General features: G+C 48.4%; 6 protein-coding genes across 6 annotated transcripts, besides 30 other annotated features; all 6 read right to left on the reverse strand.

Moving 5' to 3' along the window:
- On the reverse strand, window positions 1-1680 carry Tc00.1047053509775.9 (protein kinase, putative; the record flags this gene model as incomplete). The annotated part of the gene is made up of 1 exon (XM_807065.1): window positions 1-1680. A coding segment is annotated over one exon (1680 nt), but the record flags the coding sequence as incomplete, so codon positions are not given.
- Window positions 1-27223: a sequence feature (heterozygous, Esmeraldo-like haplotype).
- Window positions 3218-3237: a microsatellite.
- Window positions 3301-3331: a microsatellite.
- Window positions 3653-3676: a microsatellite.
- Window positions 3700-3721: a sequence feature (AT_rich).
- Window positions 3777-3821: a sequence feature (A-rich).
- Window positions 3919-8409, reverse strand: Tc00.1047053509775.20 (protein kinase, putative; the record flags this gene model as incomplete). The annotated part of the gene is made up of 1 exon (XM_807062.1): window positions 3919-8409. One exon carries the CDS (start codon window positions 8407-8409, stop codon window positions 3919-3921), a length of 4491 nt encoding a protein of 1496 aa, XP_812155.1.
- Window positions 8437-8461: a microsatellite.
- Window positions 8572-8604: a sequence feature (AT_rich).
- Window positions 8724-8744: a microsatellite.
- Window positions 8850-8905: a microsatellite.
- Window positions 8935-8956: a microsatellite.
- Window positions 9123-9156: a microsatellite.
- Window positions 9191-9224: a microsatellite.
- Window positions 9458-9478: a microsatellite.
- Window positions 9579-9610: a microsatellite.
- Window positions 9615-23723, reverse strand: Tc00.1047053509775.30 (hypothetical protein, conserved; the record flags this gene model as incomplete). Its single annotated transcript, XM_807063.1, has 1 exon — window positions 9615-23723. The coding sequence occupies one exon, from the start codon at window positions 23721-23723 to the stop codon at window positions 9615-9617; it is 14109 nt and encodes a 4702-aa protein (XP_812156.1).
- Window positions 10763-10795: a microsatellite.
- Window positions 13016-13045: a microsatellite.
- Window positions 22707-22744: a microsatellite.
- Window positions 23834-23859: a sequence feature (AT_rich).
- Window positions 23992-24013: a sequence feature (AT_rich).
- Window positions 24158-24219: a microsatellite.
- Window positions 24400-24433: a microsatellite.
- Window positions 24574-24600: a microsatellite.
- Window positions 24676-24700: a microsatellite.
- Tc00.1047053509775.34 (hypothetical protein, conserved) lies at window positions 24761-25048 on the reverse strand (the record flags this gene model as incomplete). The annotated part of the gene is made up of 1 exon (XM_807066.1): window positions 24761-25048. One exon carries the CDS (start codon window positions 25046-25048, stop codon window positions 24761-24763), a length of 288 nt encoding a protein of 95 aa, XP_812159.1.
- Window positions 25082-25126: a sequence feature (GA-rich).
- Window positions 25183-25220: a microsatellite.
- Window positions 25294-25323: a microsatellite.
- Window positions 25663-25720: a microsatellite.
- Window positions 25843-25874: a microsatellite.
- Window positions 25913-26614, reverse strand: Tc00.1047053509775.40 (iron superoxide dismutase, putative; the record flags this gene model as incomplete). Its single annotated transcript, XM_807064.1, has 1 exon — window positions 25913-26614. The coding sequence occupies one exon, from the start codon at window positions 26612-26614 to the stop codon at window positions 25913-25915; it is 702 nt and encodes a 233-aa protein (XP_812157.1).
- Window positions 26848-26867: a microsatellite.
- On the reverse strand, window positions 26871-27223 carry Tc00.1047053509775.49 (ribosomal protein L2, putative; the record flags this gene model as incomplete). The annotated part of the gene is made up of 1 exon (XM_807067.1): window positions 26871-27223. A coding segment is annotated over one exon (353 nt), but the record flags the coding sequence as incomplete, so codon positions are not given.

Here is a 27223-nt window from a genome sequence, read left to right on the forward strand (position 1 = left end):
GGAGGCATTCTGATCGCTGCCACTGCTGATAGCGGCGCGAAGGTCCACGTGCTTGAGCGCCTCGCGCATTATGGGGTCCTCCACGTCCTCAACGTACATAAACTTCACTGCATCGCCTCTCACGGTTGCCAGCCATGCGTTTGTGACGTTGGCAAGTGGTTGACCCCAGCTGTTTGCAACAACCAACAGTTGCTCTGCCCTTAAATCCGGGTCCACAAGCATCACACGTATGCCACTTTCAGCCGGGCTGTACCACTGAATGCTCGCAATGTCATCCGTGAACATCGTTGAGTACATGTAGCCAACACCGGTGCTGCCGTCCTCATACACCTCAAAGAATGGGTAGACAAACACAACATAGTTTGGCGGGTGGCGCGGCGTCACCCAATATTGCTCTGACAGCATCGGCTCACCCTTTTCCACCGCAGCCTTCCATATCTCGACCACCTTCTCGAAGCGCTGGGATTTGGTAAAGCCATCGATGCTCATGGGGTGATCGATTTCTCCCAGGGGTTCCAGTGGGGTTTTGTACTCCAGTGTCACGGGGTCAACGTAGTAGAAGCCCTTAATGACACCATTGCGACTCATTGTGCCCACAAAGTTGCCAGGGCGTGAACGAGAGTTAAAGCACACGGCAGCCTGTTGTCTCGTCAGCGAAACGGCGCCGAGAGAAGAGACCATCTTAGCAGGATCCATGTCGCGAAGAACAGCACAGAGACGCGACATCATGCCGCCTTCCAGCGGCATCAGTATGTCAGCCCGAGGGTTGGGGAAGGTGTTCTTAGAAAAGTACATGCTTCCTGTCGACACCGCCATGCGTACCATCTTTGTCAACGTTAAATACCCCACGGACTCCTCTATGTTGTCCAACACCACGTCATGCAGGGACAAAAAGACGCTTTCTGAGCTGCTTTTCGACGTTGCAAACGACAACGACATCGTAACTGCGGCCACCACCAATAAAATCACCACGAGAGGGCAAATCACCCAGCAGCGGAGAGAAAGTTCAAATTTTCTCATTAAGCGCGGAGAGTGATGACGGTTGGTGATAACAGGCTCCCCGTACGGCTTCACAGGGGAAAAAGGTGTGTTAGTTGATCCATGCGCCTTCTGTTGCCGACCTTTCAATTTTGGGTTTCGGAAGCGCATAAAAAGGGGCAATGACCCTACACCTGTATCCGGGTGCCTGACACTCGACCTGAATTCCTCAAAAGGCATGACCCCGCTGTCACCGCCCGTTTCTGCTGCATGAAGGACTTCTGGAGTGCCGACAGTGGTGCTGGTGCATCGCTGATGCGCTGAGTAGGGTGGGGCACCGGCGTCTTCCACGCCCCCCGTGTCCTGCTTGTCGGGCCGCACGCCTTCTCTTGCCGCAGAAGAGGGCTGAGACCCCATGTCAAATAAAATTTGATCGTTGCACTCCTGCGGTTGGGATTGAGAAAACAATGTCTCTCGGTCGCCGTGCATGACTGCTCCGCGGCTAGGTTTTCCAGGCACGCTCACATGCACGCGCTCAGCGACATCTTGCGGCTGTGGTGGATTCAAGGCATTAATTCCACTGTTCCTCCAGACTTCGTCGGCAACAATGGATGCTTGCTGAGTGGTAAGCGGATTGTGCTGGTCACCTGACGGGGCCCTCTCCGTGCTGCTGTTGGTGTCGTTGTCTCCCACACCGGCCATCCCTTACAGCCGTTCTTGCCTGGATTGCACTGAAACGTCACTGCGCAAACTGAGTAAGAGAAGAGGGAAAGAGAAGTGGGAACGCAGTACCGTTGGAACGAAGAAACGTGTCCACGAGAGTTTGCACCGTCACGGGTGGGACGCGTCGTCTAACGATTGCGTGCAGAATACCCGGACGTGTGCGTCAGCCTCTCCAGTTTCCCCGCTGTAACAAACAAAAAAAAGCACGCACACGCATTTGCGGCAAATTAAAAAAAAAAGGAAATTGGTTACAGAAATACACAAACATCACTCGTAAAAGCTAAAAATTATCCTCCGACCAAATACATTCGCATGGACAATACCCCTCGCCGAGGCCTTGCCCCTTCTTAGCACAAAAAGAAAAAACAAAAAAAGACAACACTTGAGTTCGGTGTGTCCGGCATCAAGATCGGATTACGTCTGCCCAACGCCAAAACACCAGCGGACACGTTATTTCATAGAACAATCCGTACCAGCCGGGCTTTTTCCAAAGGATTTTGAAAGCGACGCGGGGCCAATACCACCAACCGCCGGGAAAGGCCAGGTTCACGACCATTCGAGGGGATTCCGTCAATGCGAAGCCAAAGTACGCCGGCGCACCAAGATCACCGCCCATCCCGACCCATCCCATGGGGCTCGCGAGCGCCTCCTGAACATGTGCGGATTCCTGTCCCCAGTCACCGGGCTCCTGCGCAGCAGCAGCAGCTCCAGAGCCTGCAAGCCCCACTCTGAGAACGAGAGACCCATTTAGCCGCGTCGTGAATGCGGAACCCGGGGCTTCCCCCCATCCCCCGACAATTCCCGGCTCGGCACGTCGTTGGCGGAGCCCTGGGCAAGTGGAGGAACGCATGCATTCGGGAGCTCACGGTCACCACCATCGTCCCCGCCGCCGTCGCAAAAAACGAGGATGCTAGAAGCTTCCCACGGGACAGGGCGACGCTTGGACACCAGGGAGTTGCCACCCCGCGGTTGGGAGGTGAACTCGGGCGGCGCTGGCTTCTCCAAGCCTCTCCCTCGTCAACAGCCGCGTCTCCTTTTCCCGAAAGTCCTTCACTTCTCGCGGAGAGCTCTTCCGCGAGGGTCGCACGGAGTCCCTCTTCTCCTGAGCCGCCAGCTGCGCATTGAAAAGAGCGCAAAGATGCTGGTGGTCCCCGGCGACCTGGGCATGGTCGCGCTGAGAGTTCAGATTTTCAGCGGTCAAAATGCCCCGCCTTTGTCCAATCGCCCTCGCCGTGTTCATGCGTGGTGAGAGATGACTCCCCCAAAAACTGTTGCCAGCCCGGGACGTGCATGCCCGCCGCGTCTCCACACATCGTGTCATCGTGCTGCTCTTTATCATCTGCACCATTCGATACGACAAGTTCAAACCCGTTTATCGAGACACACCTTGAGAAACAATATACGTGAAGGTCACACGCGTCAGAGCGTGTTGGAATACGTGCTCTGCAATGCGGGCTCCAAAAATCCTTCAATTCTTGGGATATCCAAAGAAGCAATAGTCATTTTAAAATAGGTGAACAACAACAACAACAACAAAAAACGACAATTATCCTCGCGAATGTGCGCTCAGATAAGGCCTAATCCTATATTTCATAAAGTAAAGAGAAAAAAAAAAAAAAAGAAAAAAAAAGCCTAAAGGGTTTAGTTGATTGCTCCAAACATTTCCAAAACTCAAAAAAAAAAAAAAAAGATCTATACAACACCCACATACACAAATAAAATCATTCGTTCAAAGTTCCATGTGCCAATAACTGAGGCTGTTGTGTAGAGACACAATGTGGCAGTCTCTTTTTATTGCCCCGCAACCCCCAGACCCCTCCGCATGGAAGACAGTAAAGGGTGACTGGGATAGAAAAAAGAAACACTTCTCGCTGCCTTCCAACGCGTCCATTTAAAATCAAAAGCAACAAAAACAACAACAAAACAGAATTGGTCAATAAAGAAGACAAGGTATATATATATATATACATATATAAAACAAGCCGCTCTCCTTTCATGTTATTTATTTATTTATTTTATTCCTTCCTTTTTAACTCATCCGGACACACGTTCCATCCACAAGGTTCTTTATTATTAAAAAAAAAGAAAAAATCAAAAAAAGAAACAAAACAAAACACAAACACACACGACGTTCAAGCATTTTTCCCCTTTACTTTCCAACCCTAACGTTTCCATATTACACACCATTACCTTCCCTTACTCATTCATAAATTTTCTTTACTGCATGCTACTCAGAAGCTGCAAAAGTTCAGAAGCTGTTTTACGTCCCTCGGGATCCGTCACCAAACAGCTTTGCAGCACCTCTTGAATAAGTGCGTCCCCCTCACGTGGGATTTCCACTAACGAAATTTTCCTTTCCATTTGAGCCACTTTCATTCGATCATAATCTGAAAGAATCGCAGTAAGCTCCACAAGAGTTTTCTTCGTGTTTTGTTGCCGGATGTTGTCATCCTCCGCGGGAGAAATATTCTGCAACGGTCTTGTTATCGTCCCCTCCATCCAGCGCCATGGCGTTTGGTTTGTTATCAACTCCAGCAAAATAACACCCACAGCGTAAATGTCTGCAGCAGCACCTTTTTTTCCGGTGGTAAATACTTCTGGACTGCTATACGCCCATCTATTAAGGCAAGATTCTGCCCGCAGTCTTTCTTCTGTCATGGCTGCTGCTGCTTCTGCTGTGCAAGCCATACTGACTCCCCGTAATTTATACAGGCCTTCCACAGCAGCCATAACATCCTCTGGTCGAAGATTACCGTGTACAAGACCACGATTATGTAAGTATTCCAACCCGCGCAATATACCTACCAAAAAACGCTTTATCGCCATGAGTGGCAAGGCACGACCGTACCGTCGTACGGTGTCACGCAGTGTTCCACCTGGAACATATTCCATGATCAAACACATGTGTTCCTTTGTTTGACCGTAACCAAGAAGCTGCACAAGGTTCTCATGATAAAGCGTCTGTGCACGTGTCAAGGCGAGATCAAGAGAATCCATGTCATTATATCCGCAGTCTGGAAGCGATGAGACGGGGAGGAATTTAAGTGCTGCAAGAGTGCCCGTATCACTGATTCCTAAAAAGACGGGAAACCGACCGGACTCAGGGAAATTTTCAGACGCCCGCTTCCACCGTACATTCTTTTTGTCCCAGAACTCATGCGCGATGGCTTGTCCCGCCGACGAGACGTGTGTTGAAGAGGCACTGGTTGAGAGAGCGCTCGGTGTGAGTCGTCGCCGGGATCCGCAAAAGGTGAGTGAGGGAGGATGCAACCCTGACACGATGCTTTCACTATGGTCAACGGAAGCAGGTGAAAACTTTGATGTCAGGGTGTCCACATGGTCCGAGCCACCCACGCGCCACCCCGATGGAAACCGACTGCGCTTCTTTACATCGCATTGTTGAACTTGCGCTATTTGACAGCGGAGAAGACGCATGAGCTGAGGCGTAACATATGGGGATGCGACAAGACTTTCAAAACACATACGTGCCTCAGTGCATGCCTGAGCCGTAAGATAACGAAATCCATTCAAATATGTCTCCTCCACGCATTGCCATGATCCCTCATTCACAATGTCCTCAATGACAATGTGAAACGTTACTTTTGATGACATGTCTGCTGAATCGACAAGAACCGATGCAAACGGAAGCACATGAACACGCGAACGAATAAAAGGTACGGTATTCTGAAGAATAGCAAGAGAAACACCGTAGCGACGCTGCACATGAATCAGCTCCGTACTGGTTGCCCTGCCCCATAGCACCGGTTCCTTCTTTTCCGGGCCACCGCAGATGCCAAAATGAAAGACACCACTGTCAACAAGAATAGCACAGCAACGCCTTACTGCATCGGGGAGGTTGCGGTGAATTTCAATAGCACAAAAGGTTGCATCCAACTTATCTAAATGACTATCCCCACGACAAGGAAAATTCAAATTGAAAAGTTCTGGTAAAAATACATCCACACCACCTCCGTACTTTCTGGCCGCCTCCACCACAATATTTGCCGTTTCGCCTGTGTGTTCCAGAATAGTTTTAATATCCAAAATGTGCACAGAAACCACAGAGCACATGATTTCCTCAAAAACATTAATATTTTCTCGTGGACCTTGAAGCAAACTTCTCGCAATATCCATACCTTTTCCGCACATGAGATTTGGGCTAGATGCTTGTGCTCCTTCCACACTATCCCTCATATCCGCATCTCTTGTTTCACTCTGAATACCGCCATCCATGTATTTTGCTTTCCGTTCTTCATCCGTTGCATACCGTAACGGCAAAACCCCCTCTGGTAAGAATGAACGTAAATGGCGCATTTGATTCTTCAGTGAAGCAGCCACACTCTGCAGCTTGTCTATCTCCAGCAATGCAAAGCGAATTCCGCGGATACGGGGGGTATTAATAGATGTTCTGGCTAAAGTAACATCCACCTTGGCGGTCACACGAAGCTCTGCCGCTATACTGTGCAGCGGGCGACTGACTAAAGTGGAAAAAACAAAATAAACCAGTAAAGTCGCCCCGATTGTACTGATAAATGCACCAATAAGACTAACGACATGAAGGATTTCAAAACGTTCACCATAAAACGGAGGTGCCACAACAGCTAAGACCATCGTGGCATTAAGCTCTGACTGTGTCAAACAGACACTAAAGGTCCCGACTGACCCATCATAAGGAAATGTAGTAAAGAATTTTCTCCCACTGCGTACTATTGACATGACTTCATTCATGTTTACATGAAGAAACGCCTCTCGCATTAACGGATCTTTAATGTTCCCTACCTTCGGTGAAGGAACCATGTATTCGCCTGCTTTTCCAATAGTACGGACCCCGCCGTTACCACCTTGAGTAAAAACAAATTCAAATTCACCTTCTCCACTTTCCCCCTGCCACTTCACATTAAAATTGGTTGCAATCACCGTCATATTACTGTCGTTCCCATCATTCTCAAGCAATGCAACTCGAACCAGACTAATTGGGTCACTTTCTTCCATGAAGATTTTACCAAGGACCCGCCTAAGGTCAAGTGCAACTTTTAAAAAAGAAACTGTACCGTCCTTCTCAAAAAATGGATACGTGTATACATAACGTGGGCTAAGAAAATTTTCCACGTTCCACATTTGCATCCTGGGTTCATTTCCCGCAATTACATCCTTCTTCCAAGAATCAATCAACTTTTTTGTAGGAGTAAAATTATATATAAGATCTTTAAGTAGAAAAGGCTTGCTGAACTTTTTCAACACCAGCTGCGGTTCCACAAGAGTCACATTCTCAGGATCAACAGCAACAAGTGCATTCAATGCACCATCACTTTTCCGTCGCACAGCTGTAGCAAAATAATACCCATGAAATCCCCTTGCGCAATGTGCAATTTCATCACGGGGTAAAGACGCCATATAAATAAATGTCAGAAACTTATAACGATCCATGTTGTGTAATGCAGCACAAAAACGTTGTGACATCTCAAAACCCATGGGTATCACATCATCATTCGGACGTGGATTTCTCTCGTCTACAACGTACAGTGCAACAAAAACACTTGATAATAGCGTAGGGACATTAAGTGCACCCTCTAACTGTGAATTGATCTCAAGCCGTGCATGTTCATGAAACTCTTCAACAGATTCTCGGATGATAACAGTTGTCACATAATATGGCGTTAACAGACAGAACAAAGACAAGCACATAAGAACCAGAAAATAAGGTATTAATACTGAAGATAACGGCAATTCTTGAAAACAACAGTAAAAATGTTTCTTTCGTAATTTCCTCCGACCTGTTTCCTCTTGCTCTCGTGGAATCGGAGACATTTCATAACCCAAGGTGTTTATACTTTCCAAATGCGGACTACGAGGGGGGACAGATGCCCTACTTGAGTTTTCATGTTGTGAGGGCAACAAACTAATGCCAAGACACTCAAATGATGCTTCATCATTACAACACTCTGTTGTCCTTAAGTTTAATGCCTGAGCAGCTGTCTTCTTACTAGTTTCAGCAACATCCGCCGTCTTTTTAGCACAATCACTCAAAGCAAGTGTCAAATCCGATTGTTTCATACAGAAAGGCTTTAGCCCATGCGTCATACACGTCAATTTTTGGTTTTCTCTCTTAGAATTTTTTCTTTTCACTACGCAGTGCTCTTCCGTGTCGTGCAATTTACCGGTTTCCCGATCTCGTATTCTTGGTGCTGTAATCCCAGAGAGACTACCAAGACTTGTGTGTGGGTCATTTGACATCGGCGGCATAAACACAGACGAATCTCCCTTCTTTGGGCCACCATAAGATTGATTTAAGCTTCCTTCACGATGATAAGGATAATGACATAACAACTCCTTTTCCGTATGTTCCTCTGAAAGCACCGAAGGCAATGCAAATGAATTCGTGTGACATTCCTTTCCTCTAAAAAGATGATCAGAGGCGGAAAGCGGATCAATATGTCGTGTTTTTGCAGCCGATGTCACTTTATCTTCCGACCGCCGTGGAACCCGCACCGTGGATGGCATCACGGAACTCGTGTTGTCTACATTGCTTGAGCTCTGCAATGAGACCGGCGTGTCAACCACAATCCGCTGTGTTTCTTGGGTCCGAGATAATGCATCCCGCCCATCGACGTTCTCCCCTGGTATCACCGTACCACCATGATTGGCTGCCACTGAGCTTTCCTCCAGTTGCTTCCGCATATGTTTCTCTCCTCTTTTTTCTTTCCCCATTCGATCTCTCTGCCTCTCCCCCGCTTTAAAAAAAAAAAAAAAAAAAAAAAAATTACTATTTTTTTTTTTCTTCTTTTTTTCCGTTTCTTAAATTTTCTCTCGGCAAAGATGGACACGCTCAGTCAACGCACAAAAACAACAAAATTTGTGTCTCAACGCGTGTAAAATAAAATATTTTTTTTTTTTTTTAATATTGCGGTGGGAAGAGGAGGAGGAGGGGGAGGAAACAAATGAGGGCGCAGGGGTGTGTGTACGGTGGTGGAATGCGGATAGGCCCAACCAACAAATATGTCTATCGGGAAAAACACACAAATTTAATTAATTAATTAATTAATATCAATTACTTTATAGTAATAATAAGCAGAAGGAACTATAAGCATACAATAAGTTTTGGCGAAATACTCAAACTACTTGGTTATTTCTTTTGCCTGGAAAACAGCAAGAAAAAAAAAAGAAAAAAAAAAAAAGAAAAGGAAGAAAAAACAAAAAACAAAAACACACACACACACAGAAAGAGAAGGAGAAAACAACAACAACAACAACAACAGGGAATAAGTCCTTTTAATTATTTATATCTACTTGTATTTATATATAAATATGTGTGTGTGTGTCTGTGTGTGTAAAGTCTCTTTCACTGTGTGTCTGTATCGGAGTTAGTGATTGTATGGATTGAGTGTATTGCCCTAACTAGAATTATTGCGCCCAATGTAATAATGTATCTATGTATGTATGTATGTATGTAAGTATTTAGATAATCCCGTATGCCACCACAACTAACCAGAAAAGAAGGAAAAAAAAAAAAAAAAGAAAAGAAACACAAATCATACAGCCAAAAGGAAAATACACAGACACAGACACGGACACAGACAAAAAAGGATGTCCATTTCAAAATTTGAATGCTACAAATTATTTAATTACAAGAGTTTAACCATGCATGTTAAATGTATGCGTATGCCGCCCCTGACAGAACAGCGATGTCAATTCGCACACACGCAATGGAAAGAGTGTGTGAAAACAGCGGACTCAAAAAAATACAAGAGTCAAACAGAAAAAAAAAAAAAAAAAAAAATTGTTGTCTTCCCCGCCACCTTTTTTTTTTTTTTTTCGTTGTTATTGTTGCTTAGAGAACTCAACGGTGCGTAAAATGATTGGCGTGTGCCTTCAAAAATAGGGAGAGGGAGAGAGAGAGAGAGAAGGAGAGACGCCTAGCCGCCTCTTCCTTTAGAAATCCCCTGCATGATAGCCAACAGCGTCACAGACGAAATCGCCACATCGCTCTTTTCAGTACCGTCTGACCTCATTTCACTGGGGAGAAGGAACATCTGCTGCTGCTGCTGAAGAATATGTAGCGTTAGCCGCCAAAAACCGGGAGGCCCACAGCCATGTTGTACACCTTCGCTAGGGCTCTGCTCCCCATGCCTGTAATGACGCTGACGTGCAGCCTCCATGGCATCGAGGAGGCGCTTAAGAAGAAAACAGTCCACCACCACATGACGGGAAAAAAAATGTGATGCGTCGTTCTTCTTGAAAGCATCATCGGCAACCTCCCTACTTCGGGCGGGTTGGGATGTGTGCAGCGTGCAGGTGGACGGGGTTCCGGCGAGTGAGACGTGGCGGCTGGCGGTATTCCACTGGCCGCCTCGACAAAAAATTTCAATCAACGCCTCAAATGGCACAGAGAGATCGGCGTTCGGCTGCGCATTGCGTATGAAAATATCAAATAGCTTCAATGCCTGTTCCCACGCCACGTTCTGTGCCACCGAATCAGACGCCCCCTCCTCATTCTCTTCTTCTTCTTTTTCTTGCGACCGGATGGCCCCGTCGTCATCCTCCTCGTCTTCCTCTTCCTCGTGAGCAATCTTGTGGTCGTCTTTTGTCTCGGCTGCGGCAAGATGTTTCGGGAGCAGCAGACCGTGCAGCATGATCGCGTCGGGTGGTGTAAAGTGCTGCCGCACCAATTTATACGTCCTTGAAACGGAGCGCAACACTACCGAAGTTGGCACCTCCTCGTTTGCCGCAGCGTGACGCGGAGAACTAATCATCGTCATCTTCTTTGGATCCGAGCCGCCAGTGTGATAAATTTCCCAAAGTGTCGACTGCTCTGCAACGATGAGAGTCAACATGTACCGAAGCGGAGGAGAAATAAGCTTTGTGTTCTGCATAATGTGGCTCAATGACTGCAAAGATTTCGCGGTGGGTGACATACCAGCCGTGACGGCCGCACACATGCGGCAGAGCAGTGCGTTGGATAGATGCATCACATGGTGAAGTGACGCCTGCTTTTCCACAAATCGCAGCGCCGCCTCAGCGTTGCCGCGTAGCGCACATAACGTTGCGGGTGTGGGAATTTCCCCACCATCATTATCATCATCGTCATTACCATTATTTTGGTGCTTGGAGACTCGAGAGACGAAGCGGTACAACTTCATTGACGCCGAAGAGGTGTGTGCATCCACGACTGGCATCCCGTCATTGCAAGGCGCCACAAAAGCACTAAACAGTAAGCGCCTCACATCTCCTGCATCGCAGTGGGGTAGATTTTTTTTTGTCGTAGTGAGCTCTGATAGGAGTTGCTTCGGTACAGTGCAAAGAAGCAGCGCAATGGCTTCCATAACGTCCCCATCGCAACACGGTACACGACTGAACTCACTCACCCAACGAATAAAGGCGGCAAACATCTGAAGTCCCTCTACGCCTTCACTCTTCGTTAGACGATGCCGACGCACGGCGTCAGGCAGACGCAACGCCGCATCTGTGACAAGACGTAACATTAAAATGGAGACAGCAAAGCCCATATCATCCGGTGCGTGAGATACGGAGGATGCGTGCGTGGCATGACTGCCATCGCCGCGACTTTCGGTTTTCCTATGTCGGCGATTGCTCAGAGGCGGAAGAAGTGTCAGTGCCTGCGCGTACTGCAACGCTAAAAGGGGGGAGACCGTTGGAACAGAAAAGAGACGGAGCGACTGCTCGATCGAGTAAGTGTTTGGTAAACAACCATCCTGCAGTCGTGCAAAGTACAGCCCCATCACTGCATCACCCATCGCCGTGTTGAAAGCCACTGCCCCAGTATTATCCATGTTGTACTTCCCTAAAAGATGTAACATGCGGTGATAGTGCAAATGCTGTAAACGGACCCCAACCTCACGTTTCGCTTGACTCAAACGCAATGCCTGCGCCCAATCTTCCACCGCCTCTAGAGCATGTAAACAACGGACTTGCTCCATAGCTTCTTCCGCCGGTGAAAGTGTTCTCTGTCGCTGTACTGTGGTTGGCGCAAAACCGGTTATTGCCTCATACTCAGACCGCCATGCAGCTCCTTTCCCATGTATACACGCCATCTTCACCAGTGCCTTGGCATCCTCTGAAAGTGGCACCGTTTGGGCTCGCACCGCAACATCACAAATAGACCTCATGGCCGCTACGCCACCATCTGCCACAAGACTCGCACAACAGAGAAATATCTCCAGCTGTGTCATGGCTCTCAGCTGCTGTGTGTTTGTGTGGGCAAATAAATGGCGCCGTAAGCTCTCATCCGCAGTGATAAGTCCCAATGCAGTGCACCAAAGTCCATTGCATGCATTTTCTAAACTCGTCAATGCAGGAGTTGGATACTTTCGTAACAAAGAAAGTTCCTCAAAAGAGTCTCGCACGGTATCCATGCAGGCATCAAGGACATTGCTGCAACGTTGAGCTGATGGTAAAGCTGTAATGATTTGTTGAACGAGTGACCGCCACGCCTCTAGTGCCGCAGCAGGCGTAACAGACGGTCCGGGTGTTACAGTAAGAGACCGAATCATGCTACAAACTAAATCCATACGTCCATCCAGCACGGTGTCCTGCACAGTAGATTGTCTTTTCTCCTGGTGTTGCTGCAATAACAATGCCAGTCCGTCCCCGATAAATTGATTAATTTCATCAAGTTCTCCAAGTACAGCTTGTACCTCCCCTGAGTCCATTTCCGCGGCATTCTGAAGACGATGCATCGTATGCCGCTTCATCGTACATATTGACTGGCAAAGAAGCAGCATTGCATTCAAAAACGGTGAGGCCACACCACTTTTAGGATTTGATAAGTTTAGATGAAAAAAAACATTGCGAGCTGCCGGGATCACAACACGGAGGAAACCGCTGGCGGTGATGAGTTTTACAAGCCGTGCTATATGTGCACCACTGATGTATGTATGCCCAACATATGATCGCGAAGTGGCATACGCCGCCAATGCTAACACCCATGCGTGGCTTTCGGTGCCAATACGAAACAATGAGCGGTCCCGCCACTCCACAATGGGGTGATGACCATTACTGCCATTATTCACCGTCGTATCCATAAGTGTGCGACAGTATTTGTAACCCTCTTCAATTGCAGCATTATACGAGGCCGTGCAGCGTAAAAAACTCCACCACTCCATATCCTTATTGTCGCACTCAACAGCTTTTCTCTCAACACCGGAATCCCTCATCAGATGCTGCTCACGCTGTAAAAGAAATTCGCACAATTCCGATGCAACGCCAGAAAACGTCCCTGAAAATATCTTTACAAATAAACACGCCAACTCGCGCTCACGTTGCAGTATGTTTATCAATGATTCCTTCGTATTCGTACCATCATCATCATCATCATTATTATTATTATTAAATTGACTAGTGTCATGGGTCACTTTCGCGTGCAGCATGTCACGTACAGCATCAGCAAGAATTTGAATTTCATCACCAGGCTTCCCTGCGTGACCACCGACAATATCCCGGTGAACCCACCGTAGAGTCGCCACAAGTGAGTCTTGGGATTGCATGAGGGCCGTTACTCGCCTTATCCACGTCGCCGCAATCCAAATCCCTGTTCTCCTCGCGCTAAAGCTAATCCCTTTCGTCGAGTTCGCCGCAGTTTCAAAAGCAATCATTCCCTGCTCCAGTAAACCATTGGGAACATGTCGTAAGAGGGATGCCTCCTCAGTGTGATAAACTTCTTCCTCGAGTAACTTCGTCAAGGCACAATTGTTCCCTTCAGAGCAATTTTCCTCCAACTTTTTCGCCCCCGATTCCAACTCATCTTCCGGGTGAATATACGCATCGTAAAAGAGAACAACAGTCCTGTGATGCGCGTATTTCATCAAACGGGCGCAGGCATCATAAAATTCACGCGTTCGTAGCAGTGTTGGGGTCTGTCGAACCAACGCTGCGGCATCCACGTAGTGACCATTAAGTAATAAATCTCGCATGAGAGACACGCGCTCCCTCAAAACCCCTGCGGATTGCTCCCGCAAGATATCGTCCAAAGTTTTCCCTACAAGTGTGCCGTTAAGTAACAACAACACCTCGGAGAGACCGCCACTTCGACTCGGAGCCACAACGACTGAGGCAGCGTGATTCACCCATTCCAACACCTCTCGTCCGCTCACGCGATAATGTTGTTGTGCCGCCTCCACAAAACGTAGAAGTGACTCATATGACTGTTTTTTGTACAGACGCTCAATGACTGCGGTGGTAAATTTACATTTTGCTTGATTAAAAACCCATTGGACCTCATTTTCCTCCATACTGTTGTTTCTGGGGCTCCCGCTGTTAATTTCCTTTGAATTTTTTTGTACAAGGGCCTTTTCCAACACGCACAGGGATTCCAACAGTGCGAGAGCGTCCACCCACCGAAGATGCGGATGGCGTTGCAAACGGTCCGTAAAGGCCTCCACAACCTTGGAACGGTTGACTCGCCCCGTCAGAAGCTCCGGCGCTGCGGCAGCTGACTGGCGTTTTGCTACAACTTGCATGTAAAAGACCAGCGATTTTACGGGAATTTCCGTCACATCACACACCTCGACAAGGTATTTTAATGTGTGAAATAACACCGCCTCCGGGGAGGGCCACCATGACAGGGATGGGAATGCGGCAATGGGAAGACGTAATGTTAAATGCAGCGCAAGACTCCATGCGTGAGGCGGCTGAACAATATGAAGTGCCCGCAATGCGCATGCGGTCCCGTGATGCATGAGTTCCGTGTCAAGGCCTTTTTGTTCCTTAGCAGAGATGAGCTGCGGCACAATGATGGAAAGTGCATGCTGCCATATTTGACGCACACTATCATTCTTCTTGCTTGCTGCCGTGAGCAGTTGTGACATCAACGCCACATAAAACCGGAAACGCTTAATGTCTGTAACCATCTCTTTGCTTCCCTCATGAGGATCCGGTAGAAATTTCAACGCCCGACGCCATGGAACGACACTCATTTTGGCCCGTGTCGAGTCTGCCTCCATCATACGCAGTAATTGAACCGTAAAGCCACCACCGCCATGTATGCCAGGGGTCGCGCTTTCATCAAGTACCCCCGACTCATGCGGAATCAAAGTGTCAAGCATCCTTCCAAGCCGAAGAAATGGCGGGTCATAGTGCGACCTCCGGTGACCCTGCATTAGAAACGCGAGACACCCACGCTGCAACAGACGCAACGATTCATCCTTCAACGATGATAATGCGGTTTGAAGAGGTGCCCATGACACTTGATTGGCTTCCAGGGCGCAGCGCCACAACAGCCACTCCTCTTGTGGTAGTTGCGTCGCTTTATTCGAAGACCATGGAAGGGGATAATGAATCGTTTTGATCGCATGCACATCCCCCGCATCTTTTTGGGTATCTGACGTCGCATTCATTGTAGCAAGAACAGCATAAAGTTCACACAACAGCGCCACAGCGGTTGGTGTGTTAAGTTGGACGTACTGAAAGCGGCAAAGCACAAGGTAAAAAGTGCTCTCACACAATGCCTTTTCTTCCTTCTTTGTTTCATCTACTTCGGTGGAAAAAGCTGCAGCATTAAATTTTTGACGCAGCAGCACAAGAAGTAACATCAGTACCTTTTCCAACATGAGGGTTGGTACAACCATGTAAGGTGCAATCGTCGTAAAGAGTTTTAGGCCATGACGTGCCGCATGTAACGCTTCCATGGGGGGATTGGCAGAATCCGCCGCGGCGGTAGTGACAGCAGCGTCTAAGAGCTCAAGGATGAGTTCATGTGATGGCAGGACGGCCGTGCTCCACAGCGCCTCCTGCACCATCGATGTCGTCTGCGTGAATAGCGGCATGGGAGACGCTGATAACAGATCGTCACCTTTGAGAAGTAAAACATCTGATACGCCACCCCCGTGTCTGTGTGCACTGAGAAGGTTCCGGAGCCGACGATGAAGATCCGATGCCTTTTCCTGCCGCTTCTTCTTCGTTTGTTGGTGGTGCCAATTACCAGTAAAGAAGTTTATTAATTGCCGCAGTGTGACAATGCCATCTTGCTGCGATGTCGCTGCACAAATGACGCGCACCACGCCGTGACCAAAGATGCCCTCTAACTCAACCTTCAGTTGACGTGACATGATGTCGACATCATCGTCATACGAGGCAGAGCACAAATGCAAAAAATCCATCAGTGCCGTGTAGGCGACATCGAGGGAAGCCTGCCGCTCATTGTGCCAGGCCATTGGGTTCAAAAAAGCAAGTGTCGCCGCAAGAGCTCGGAGGTAAAACAATAATTGCGCCTTCACGTCTTGTACACCCCGTGGAAGACCAATATGCACACGTGTAAGAGGCAGTCCAGCATCATTTGCAGCAATACGACGCGCCATCTCGCGTCGCTGTTCCATTTGCAAAAGCTTCTCTACATGATTGACACTCGCAGTGCGGCGCTTGTCAAATCCATCGCGTAGAACTACGAGACGCAGCAGTGACTGTAACCCATCCGTCGTTAATGGCGTATATCCAGAGAGAAACGACAAGGGTGTGGCAGAAGAAGACTCGCCAATTTGGACAGGAGGAAAAACAGCATCGACGACGTGGCGAATGACATCTCGATCCCGCACCTCCGCCTTGTCGTGGTGACCGCTTTTCTGCCACTCCTGCAGTGTGATGCATAAAAACTGGTCAATAACCATCCCGGCCCCCGCCCCGCGAACAACAGGCACCATCACGCCGTCATCTTTCCCCTCATTGGCAGGCTGCTTCCCCTTCTCCAAATTCTTCACCCTCGACGGAGAAAATAACGCCGTCCCGGTCGTCACGTACACACGAAGCGTGTTGAATAGCGCTATCAATGGTCGCGTTGAAGAACCGAAGGGAGACGCATCCGTGACAATTTGATGCATCATCCATGACACCGCAACAGGATGACGGAGTTGACAGAGCGGGACCAATGCCGGCGTTGGTTCATGAAGGCATTTTATATATTCACGAGACCGCCACATCTCTAATGATAACGGTGGCCAGAGTGAGATCCATGGCATACCGTCACCCCTCATATATTGCCCCACCAACTCCGTAGCCAGCTTGACGTGGGCATCAAAATCAGAAGCTAAGGTTTGTTCCTTCGGCAATAGAGAAATCGCACGTGCAGCAATTTCTGCCGATGCCTGTTGAAAACGCAATTCGCTGGGATTTATGCTTGCAGAAGAACACAAAAACTCACCTACATAGGCGCCGTAAGCAAGGATCTCACCGCACAGTCTTTGCCGCAGCTTCCCTTCACCTTCCGCAGGTTGCGGAGACTTCATGGAGATGGATGCTTCACAGTTTTCAATCCGTGTAGTCACTGCCAATGCGAGAAACGCTGCGGCCAAGCAATGATGCAAAGATGTTTCCTCGTTTTTTGCATTGTTGTACTCTTTCCCACTGGACTCCGCATGCGCCTCCACACTGTGACCCATCGGCTGCATTCTCTTTCCCTTCTGTTTGTCAACCTCGACAGAACGAATAAGTAGTGTATTCCACGCGGCGAGTAATGACTGCACGCAAAGGGGCGTGTACGGTCGCTGGGATAAACGTTTCTCCAGCAGCTCCAACGCATCCTGCATGGACTGACTGCATGCAATTGAAAGCAAGAAGCTCTTTTCACTCCCTAACTTTGTCACATCACTTACCATGTCGATTGCTGCCCTCACGTACTGCAAACTGCTAAAGCCACACGGCGTGGCAAACAGCGACCCCGCTGCAATCATTCCAACAACATCGTCATCAACGTCATTTTCCCCCACTCTCATCACGCATACGTCGGGAAGAACACGCAACGCGCGGCACAAACGTGAGTATATGAAAGAACTCTTAAACGCAAACTGTTTTGCGCACATCTCCGCTACCCATGCAGTATTAAAAAGGGCGCACTGAAAACACATCACAAAAGAGGTCTCACCAGCCGTCGCATCCGCAGAGGAAGACAAAAAAGTCGGTGCACGCTCCCTATTAACAGAATAAAAGGTTGTAGAGGAGACGATGTCGGGGGATGTCACTAGTGACATGGCAGCAGCGATCATTCTCTTCTCCTCTGTCATAGTTTCATGCATCTTTTCGTTCACACTCGCCCATTTTGGAACCGTGAGGGTGACACGACTCCACAGGAGAAGTTGCCGCGCCTCCAAACAGAGCGACCGCCACGGCCAACTAAAAAAAGAAGATGATGATAAGGAAGATGACAACCAAGACGTCATGTCTGCTAATAGCTGCCGTAGCTGTTGTCGTTCTTGTAGGGTGGAACGTGTCTCTGATAATGATCCCGTCATATACGCAATTGCAATGAATTGCACCGCCCCATCGCTCGTGAAAAAAGCCTTCCAAACATCCCAACGCCTCTTCTGCTGCCTCTGTGGCTCTTGTTCTTGCGGCGTAGCATTCCCCAATATGATGCACGCGGCTGTGGACGCCTGGTGGTGGCACAGCACCACACATTGCATCAGCGGCAGTGAGGCCTCGCGTTGGAGTAAAGGAGCTATCGAAATCGTGCGAAATCGTCTGTCCAAGGAAAGATTTGCCATGACATCCAGAATTTCGTTATAATTTGAAAGAATACCGTCATTCTTTCCACCACTGACGGCAGGCCACGACGCCTGGAGAAGCAGCCTCAACACAATTCCTCCCGGCCACGGCCCGCAGCATTGAAGGACAAACGCCAGTCTACTGCGGAGCGTGAGATCCATTGAAGTCGTCTTCTGCGTTGCAGTAAGCGGACACTCAAACGCAATGGCGTATGGAAGGTCCCAGCGGTGGGGAACAAGTGTGCCTACAGCATCCATTGCCCCTACAATGTCATTCTCATCCGATGCCTCGCCGTCGCGACACGCTGCAAGAGCCGCAAAGACAGCGAATTCCACAAGTTGCTCCTCAGATCGCAGCCACTGTGCTGTCAAGGCGTCAACAGACAAAATGGGAGGAAACTCTACAAGACGTGTAATAAATCTTGTGGCAGCCGATAATGACATGCTGAAGGCGCGACGTACGGCAGCAGTGGCGTTCAAACGAGCGGACTGCATCGCAACAAGTCCTCCTACAAATCCCTCATCGTCACTCAAGACTGTCTGTAAGCCTTCCTCAAGCTGAAGTGCCGGTAAAAAGGCACGCACCAAACGTATGCTCGAGCGCGCGCCATAACGCACAATGTGTAAAAGTGTAATTGCCAAAAAAAGATCGGAAAGAGCCGCATTGCCTGCGGGTGGTGACTCCATATTCACGTCACTGCTGGTGTGAACCTTAGAAACGGCAGTGGCACCAACAAAATGGGACTCCACTGCGTCATTGTCCATTGGACCGTTCCGGAGGATTGTGCTCATGACACGAAGCACAAGAAGAGCAGTAGAGGACAGGGGTGCTGTTTTTCCAGCATTCACACATCGCTCCATCATCTCACACAAAAGACGGAGTTGACGCAGGGACTCCTTCCGCAGTGATGACTCCGGCCACGACGCACAGGTTCCCGCCAGGTTTCCAACAAGACGGATCATGAAGTGTGCATGAGGTTCATCCAGCATCCGCCTCTCCTCACTCTCGGCTGCATGTAAACGTCTCTGCATCCAGGCAGATACCAATAAAATAAAATCATGCACGTACCGCACCTCCTCGTACGCCGTTCGGCTCAACACGGTATCCACGGCAGAAGAAAGACGGTGCGCCGGATGTGCCAAGACCGCAAGTTCCGCCACGGTGTGGCAAACATGAAAACTAAAAAAAATAGTCTGAAATGCCGCAACTATCTCCATTGCATTCTCACCCAAAACCCACTCCGGTGTGGCATCCAAGGAATGCAATGCATACGCTGCTGCTGCAAGAATAACAGTGAGCGGAGGCTGCGCGTGCCAGCAATGGTGCAGTAAAAAAGCAAGCGCCTCAATAATACACGGGAGAAGTAGGCAACGTAATGACGATGACAATTTCTTTTCAGCATCATGAGGCGCAGCCCGTTCAATGGCGTGGAGAATAATGCGGTCTAATTGTGCTGTCGCCTCTCGTGTGTTCATGACATCGTTCGACATAAGAAACGTCTCAGGATTCCAACGTGGCACATCCCTCACTTCCCCCTGTACAGCTTCTCCGTCTCCCTCCTCTCTAACTGAGGGGCATGATAACGAAGATGGGAAGGCGGATGTACCTAATGTCACCTTCTCGCTCTGCAGAATTCCCAGCCAAAACAAGCAATCGACCGGCACCACAGGGCCCAACTTCTTCTCTAATTTCTGGACGTGGTGGTTTAACACGGCAATGGGATTCACCCCAGATGCTTCAGGCAATGTCTGCGACGTCGGTGAAACTGCCGCATTGAGGCACAAAGGGGGTAGTGCCCGAAGAACACCAATAAAGTCCGGAAGATTGCGTAAAATTCTTGCGTCAGTCCCCACCAAATGTTTTGTTAACACATGAAGCAAACGTTGAGCATGTCGTTGCATAACTGGCGTCGCGTCACATCTAAACTTAGGGATGCCCACCACTGCCCGTTCATCAGCCGGCGCGGATAAGCGAAACAGCACCACGCATGCATGGAGCATAAAGTTTCTTGGCGTTCCCGTAGGTTTACTCTCATAACGGATAGAGACGTCATGCATCAACAGCGTGTCTTTCAGTACGGTACATAAAATCGTAATTCCATCACTCGTCGTCACATCCTCCACTGCATCAACAACGGAAGCAACGCACAATGAAAGCAGTTGCAACATCGTTTCTTCAGGCAAAACCATGCCAATAAACCTCTCACGAAACTTTTTATATGCGGCAATGGCGCTTGCTGCATCCTGAGCGGTGGAGCAGAGACGCACAGTTTGCAACAACGCGTCTGCTTCGTTCCTGGCTTGATCCGTGTCGTACAATGCACTCTGACGAAGCAAGAGCTTCGCCGCATTCACGTTACCAGCGCAGACACCCTTCACACATTTCCATATGAGTGCAAAGTCCTCATCGTTGCTGATGGGCGTGGGCCACGCGGCAAGAGCCAAGCGCGCCACCTGATTTGCCTCGTGGAGCATAAACGCCCGCTCGTGCTCCACGGAGCCATCATCGTCGTGTTGTTCGCCTTGATGAAGTTGCCGTTGTCTCTGCCGCTTTTTCTGAAGTGCCCGCACAGCCTGTTTGACGTGCCGTTCCGACGCCACCAAGGCCGCCTGTGCAACTTCTCTGGACTTTTCTTTTCCCCTCAGTGAAATTAACACACGACGCGCAAATGAAAGCGGCCCATGTTTCACAGCAAAGGCAAAACATGCGCAGTCATGCCCAGAGAGCTGGCGTGCTTCATATGTAGTAAAGAGCTCTATGGCAGACATCCAATGTCGCCGCTGCTTAAGTGGGGCGATAAACTCGTACAAGTCGATGCGCTCACTCTCACTCAATGGGGTTCTGTTAGGCAACGCACCATTCATGCAGCCATCATCCTTCCCTCGGATTTCACCCGTGTTTGGAACTACATGGTGCATGAGTTCCACCACCTGCAAAGCCTCCCGCCAACGTGGCGGTGCGGCAGAAACCAGCAACGCATCAAGGATATGAGAAAGCGAACCATCCGTTTTGCCATCATGGAGTTGCTCACCAATCTTCGACGCGGCTGCGACACAGAGTGCGAGAGCCGCACGCCATGAAGTTGTACGGGGTTCGATAGAATGGAACAAACGGGCTGTGTAATTTACTTTTTCTTCCGTGCTAGAAAGATCACTCTCGTGCATCACCACAACGAGGGCCACACGACACGATCGCCAAGGACCTTCACATGTTTGGGCAGAAGCAACGTCCATCATGCATCTTAGCAACGGCACCACATGTCGTGGGGCAATGGAAAAAACAAATGTACGCCAAACATTGCTGGCATCCGATACAGAGAGGTTATCCTTCACACATGCCTGCAAAAGGCCACGTCCAATCTCATCCACCTCTTCCTGCCGTGCCAAGAGATTGAATAGGGCGGGAATTCGTCTCACATCATTATCGGTATTCATGCATGCATTGTCTGAGACACGGAATTGTGAACCCCGCTGGTATTCCTCGTCCCTCTTCTCATAATGTAAAGGAAAAATGGCACGGTAATTGTCCAACGGAGGAAATCGTCGACTGAGAAAATACACCAGCTCTTGCAACTGCTTCAGTGCCTCTTCACAAAAAAAGGAAGAGGAGCGCATGACACCAGAACCACCAAAACGGCGACGTCGACGACCACGACTGTGGCCCACACCACCACCGCCAGCGGTGTTTTCTTCTTTCTTCTCTGCAGAAGGCATGAGTCTCTCGTCAATTGTCGCGTTACGGCCATGAGATAAACCATCATCGAAAAACCACATTTTTAATAGGGAGGTATCGCAGAAAACACGTCGCAACAGCTCTTGCCACGAAGCAGCTATTGGCGAACGCTGCCAACCAGCCAATGTGTACGGAAAGAGAACGTTTTCCCAAAATACATCCCGTCCAGAAGCAAGTGCCGACTTTGAAGAAAGACTATAAATTTCATTGGCGTTGTTGTTCGCATTCCCCTTCTTGTCGAAAGTACCGCCGACGTATTCTTTGGGCGTCTGAGGTTGTCCTCCGTGCGACCCCCCTGTGTGGTTCAGCAACATTCTTCGCCTGTGATCCCGCACACAACAAAGGCGAATGTAAACCGTCATTAAGGTTTGAACGGTGTCCGACAAGAGAGAAAAAGGAAAGTCATCCACACCAGTTGCAGTCACCATCACCACAGAACCGTGCAGAAGTAATTTGCGTGCCAAACACTCCATTTCCTTTTGTTTCATGTCATCCCAATGAACGGGAATTTCCTTCTGCTCCAAAGCATCGTCTCTCATGCAGATTAACTGCACGGCAATACAAAGCCGTGTGAGAGTCGAAGTGTGGGTTCTCTTCTCCCTTGACTCCTCTTTCCAACAACAGAGACCGCCTTCCACCATCGCCCACTGTCGTTCACGTTGTTCCAACTCCGCCATGGCCAGCGCCTTTACCATCTCCCACTTAGGCAATTCCAGCGCTGGTTGCTTTTCAACTTCTCTCCTCCACCACGCCAAAGAAGTCCCATTATCACTGCCGTCACTTCTAGAATCACCATCACCACCACCACCACCAACAACATTATCATGTTGCTCAATTCCAAGCAGACTTGAATGTGGAAGAGTAATAATGGCACCATTAAACATACGCTGCTGCGTCCAATGAAGAATCTTCTCGGCGGCATCTGGTCGCACGGTGATGTAATCAATAGTTGCTTGAAGCACTGTGTCTACTGTTTCACCCTCCTCAACCTTTCTGATTGAATCGGTACGAGGAACGCACACATGAAGCACCGTGTACACAGCATCTTCCCAAGATGAAGTAAAACTCGCGTGCATCTGCTCCCTCAACTTCTCCCAGTGAGTGGGGTCATTTCTATCCTTCGTGAAGGATCCCTGAAAAACGGTGTCGTGAATGGCCTGCACCAAATCCGACTGGAGCACCCGCGGGGGGCGGCACGCAGGCGTTGATTTGGGAATGGGAGGAGACTTTCCGCGAAGATGCAGATCTGCAGCAAGCATGTCCCGTGTGAGCAGCAGGGCATCACTGCAGCCGGGACTCTCCTCTTTTCCAGAAAGAGTCCCACTGCTGTTGCTGCCGTTCGCAAGCTCATGCTGCCAATTTTCCACGGTCCTCAATACATCTCGTATGACTGGCGTTTCTAATCGTACACGGCGTCGCGCGGCGCGCTGCACAATGGCTGCCGCCGCCTGCCAACTCCCCATGCTCGACACCGCCTCCTGGGCAAGTGTCGCACGAAGCAGAGTGTTGTACAACCCCTCTTCTTGTGCCAGTGACACCGCCGTCCCTTTATTTCCCTTCTTCGTCTTCGTCTTGTTGTTGCTGTGAGACTCTTCCACTGCGATAAGTTGGCTACTAAGGCGCAGGACGGACTCCCACTGCCCATTAGCCACCAAAAATGGAAAGATCGTGTCGTGGGGAAGACTATGCAGCAGCGTTCCCGTCTCAGCGCAGCCGTGAAGAGCTCTGAGGACACTTCGCCAATCCCCACGATCCATGTGCTTTGAAAAGTATAACGACAATGACAAACGTAGACGATCCGCCATCTTCACTCCCAATTGTTTTCTTGTTTTGCCTTGCCACCCCCTTTTCCTCCTCTTCCCTCCTTTTTTTCCTCCCCTTTTCTTTTACCCTCCCCTCAATTCCCACCCACCGGTTTATATATATATATATTTATATTATGTGTGCTCCGTCTACCACCGCCGGTAGTTCCTGGCCGACTGCCTAAAGTATTCCAAGTTAATAGTCGTATGTGTGATAAATGTCTGTATGCACGCACGTGCGAGAGGCAGCCAGGCGGTGGTGGTGGATAAGTAAAAAAATAATAATAATATAAGTATATGTATGTATGTATCTTCTTTCAGCGTCACCTCTCCCCCTACGCTGGGAAGCACAAAAGCAACACTCAAAGAAAAACAAGAAACAAACCAACAAAAAAGAAAAAAAGGAGAAGACAAGGAGACACCATTCCAGGAACAGTAAAGAAAAAAAAAAAAAAGAAGGAAAAAGAAAAAAAAAAAAAAAAGAAAGAAAAGGAAAAAACATGGATGAAAATTCAATAAAATTAAATGCCTTCAGGCTTTTTATTCGTGTGGTGTATTTGACGACTGGCGCATCATCACGAATGCGTGGAGATGCAATTCCACACGTTAATGGATTATTTACGAAGATTATTATTGTAGACGCATGTATGCTCTGCATGTCACACGGCACCCTCCCTTCCTTTTTCTTCTTCTTCTTCTTCTTCTTCCTCTTCGCCGGCTTCTCGCCTCGCCTCACCCGAATGCCAGTTGCCGCGTAGGCACCCGCACACGCCCACAGACAGAGAAAGGGTGAACGAAAAGACATGTGTCCTGGCATTGCGGTATAGGAGACAAAGTGGTAGAGAACGATGATAAAAAAAAAAAAAAAAAAAAAAAAAAAGACATCGGGTCCCACGACATGATTAGGGAAAGCCACATCCAACGCTAAACCAACAACGGGGGCAGTGGCAACAACAACAAATAAATAAATAAATAAATAACGCCTGTGAATCATGTCACCTTCCCCTTTCTCTGGTGAAGGTTGTCTTTCCATCTCAATTCTACTCTGCGCTAAGAGACCCTGGTGGGAGTCCCTGCAACGCCTCCTTCTCCCGCAGCTCCCGGGCCCCGTTCATCAACTTCATCACCTCAAAGTGCCGCGCGATGCACTTGCGTTGACATGCCTCCATCTTGCGCAGTTTGCTATCCGGCAGATCACCCTCTACCAGCTCCTTCCGTGTAAGATTGACGTCAAAGCAAATGTTCCAGCACTTCTCTAAAACATCGTTTGCAAGATCAAGCATGGAGTAGTGCTCCATTGCATGCATCACCATCATCTGACCTTGCATGGTTTCCCGTCGCCGTTGTTACTACGCTTTTTTAAAGACACAGAAACACAGAAAGAGAGATAAAGAGAGAGAAAGAGATGTTTCCTTTGGTTTATTTTATTATTATACTACAGAGATGTCCATCCAAGCAAAGCAAAATAAAAAAAAAAAAAAATGAAAAAAAAAAAAAAAATAGGGTTATTAGGACATACACAGAATGAGTAAGCACAAAGCCACCATCCTAATCCCTCAGTAAAAAGGGGGTCCACACACACACACACACACACACACACACAAACTATGCAGAAACATATCCCACATTTCGTCAGGCTTAATAAATGCCACGTTATGTAAAAAACAAAAGCAAAAGAGTCACATATATATATATGTATATATTGCATCCAGTAAAAACACCTTCTTGTAACCCTCTCCATAACCAATCACATTCCACACAAGACGGTGACAAAATAGACGCATGTAATTTTTATTCATGTTGTCTCTCTTTCCCTCGCTTTTTCTCTCTCTTCTTCTCATTCCATTATATAGGTCGGTGTATGCGTGTGTGTTCGCCTGCGGTATTCCATTTTTATTTTTTATTTTGTGTATCTCCACAACACAAAATAACATTGACATATATAATAATAATGATAATGGTAAAAATAATAATAATAATAATAATAATAATAATGGTAAGCAAATAAGCGGATGCGGTCATCTTCCGCACTTCATTGACAGGCGTTCACAACAGACGCAATTCTTTTTCCTTTCCCCCCCCCATTTTTTTTTTTTTACTCTTCTTCCATTCCACCCAATCATCTCCTTTTTCTTCTTCTTTTTCTTCTTCTTCCCCCCCTCTTTTCTTTTGTCTCTTCTCTCTTTTTTATTTTATTTTATTGCCTGCGCATGCATCTTTGCAACAAACTCCCAGTCGATGACCGACCAGATCTCCTTCAAGTAATCCGGCCGGCGGTTTTCAAAGTCCTTGTAGTACGCATGCTCCCACACATCCACTGCGAGGACGGGGCGCAGTCCCTTCGTTAAGGGACATCCGGCGTTGCTCGTATTGTCAATAACGAGCTGATTCTTATTCGACGGGTCCACGCACAGCCACGTCCAACCCGAGCCAAAGTTATTCACCCCTGCCTGCACAAAGGCATCTTTAAACTGTTCCACCGAACCAAACTGGGCCGTAACAGCAGACTCAAGGGACTTTGGCATCGCCTTCCCATTAGGGGTGATGCAACGGAAGTAAAAGGTGTGGTTAAAATGCTGTGCGGCTTGGTTGAAAAGACCCTTCTTCTCGGCGTCATTTGCGACCGCAAGGATAATCTCCTCAATGCTCTTCCCATCGTATGTTGTCCCTGCCAGCGCATTTAATTTGTCCACATACGCCTTGTGGTGTTTGGTGTAGTGCAATTCCATCTGGCGCGGGCTGAAGACAGGGGCACATCCATCCTTCCAGTTAAACCCCAACTTGGGCAACTCGGCCGGGGCGCCACTTGGTTTTAAAAGGTCAGGCAGCGTCGCGTAGCTCATCAACGCCATGCGCCCTCTGGCAATGGATATATTCACCGCACGTCTCAACATGGGATTATAAATCGCTTCACTTGTTTATATGTAAAACGTATAATATGTTATCTCCTCTTTCTATATCTTTTTCTCTCTTACTCTATTTATACATGTAAGTACGCATGTAGAAATAATTGGGCAAAGGGACAAGGTACAGATAGAGATACACCCACATGCGCAATCTGTTTGTCACTGCACATTGGAATACAGCCATGCATCATAAAACAGTGAAAAGCAACACACACACACAGAAAAAAAAAAAAAAAAAAAACAATTAGGGGGAACTAAGTTCTTTCACAATTGAAGGGCAAAACCAAAAATTCAAAAAAGAAAAAAATATGAATTCGACACCTAACGCAGATACACAGTGTAAGAAAAGGACAGAGCGCGTGTACTTAACGATAGACGGGATCACGATTTGCCCAGCTATATGTTTTGGACTTAATATCTGCAACCGTCTGACTCTTGTTATACTGCCGTCCACGGAGAATGTAGCCAGAAAGCCAGTACTTCGTCTTAACGCAGTTCCGTGGATGAATGCGCCAGTCCAACGGCACAAGAAGATTGGCCGACCCTCCATTGCCACCACCCGCAGGATGACTCGAGACGCGCTTCGTCTTCGAGTGT

Source organism: Trypanosoma cruzi, genomic scaffold (genome assembly GCF_000209065.1).
Source record: "Trypanosoma cruzi strain CL Brener 1047053516459 genomic scaffold, whole genome shotgun sequence".
NCBI lineage: Eukaryota > Euglenozoa > Kinetoplastea > Trypanosomatida > Trypanosomatidae > Trypanosoma > Trypanosoma cruzi.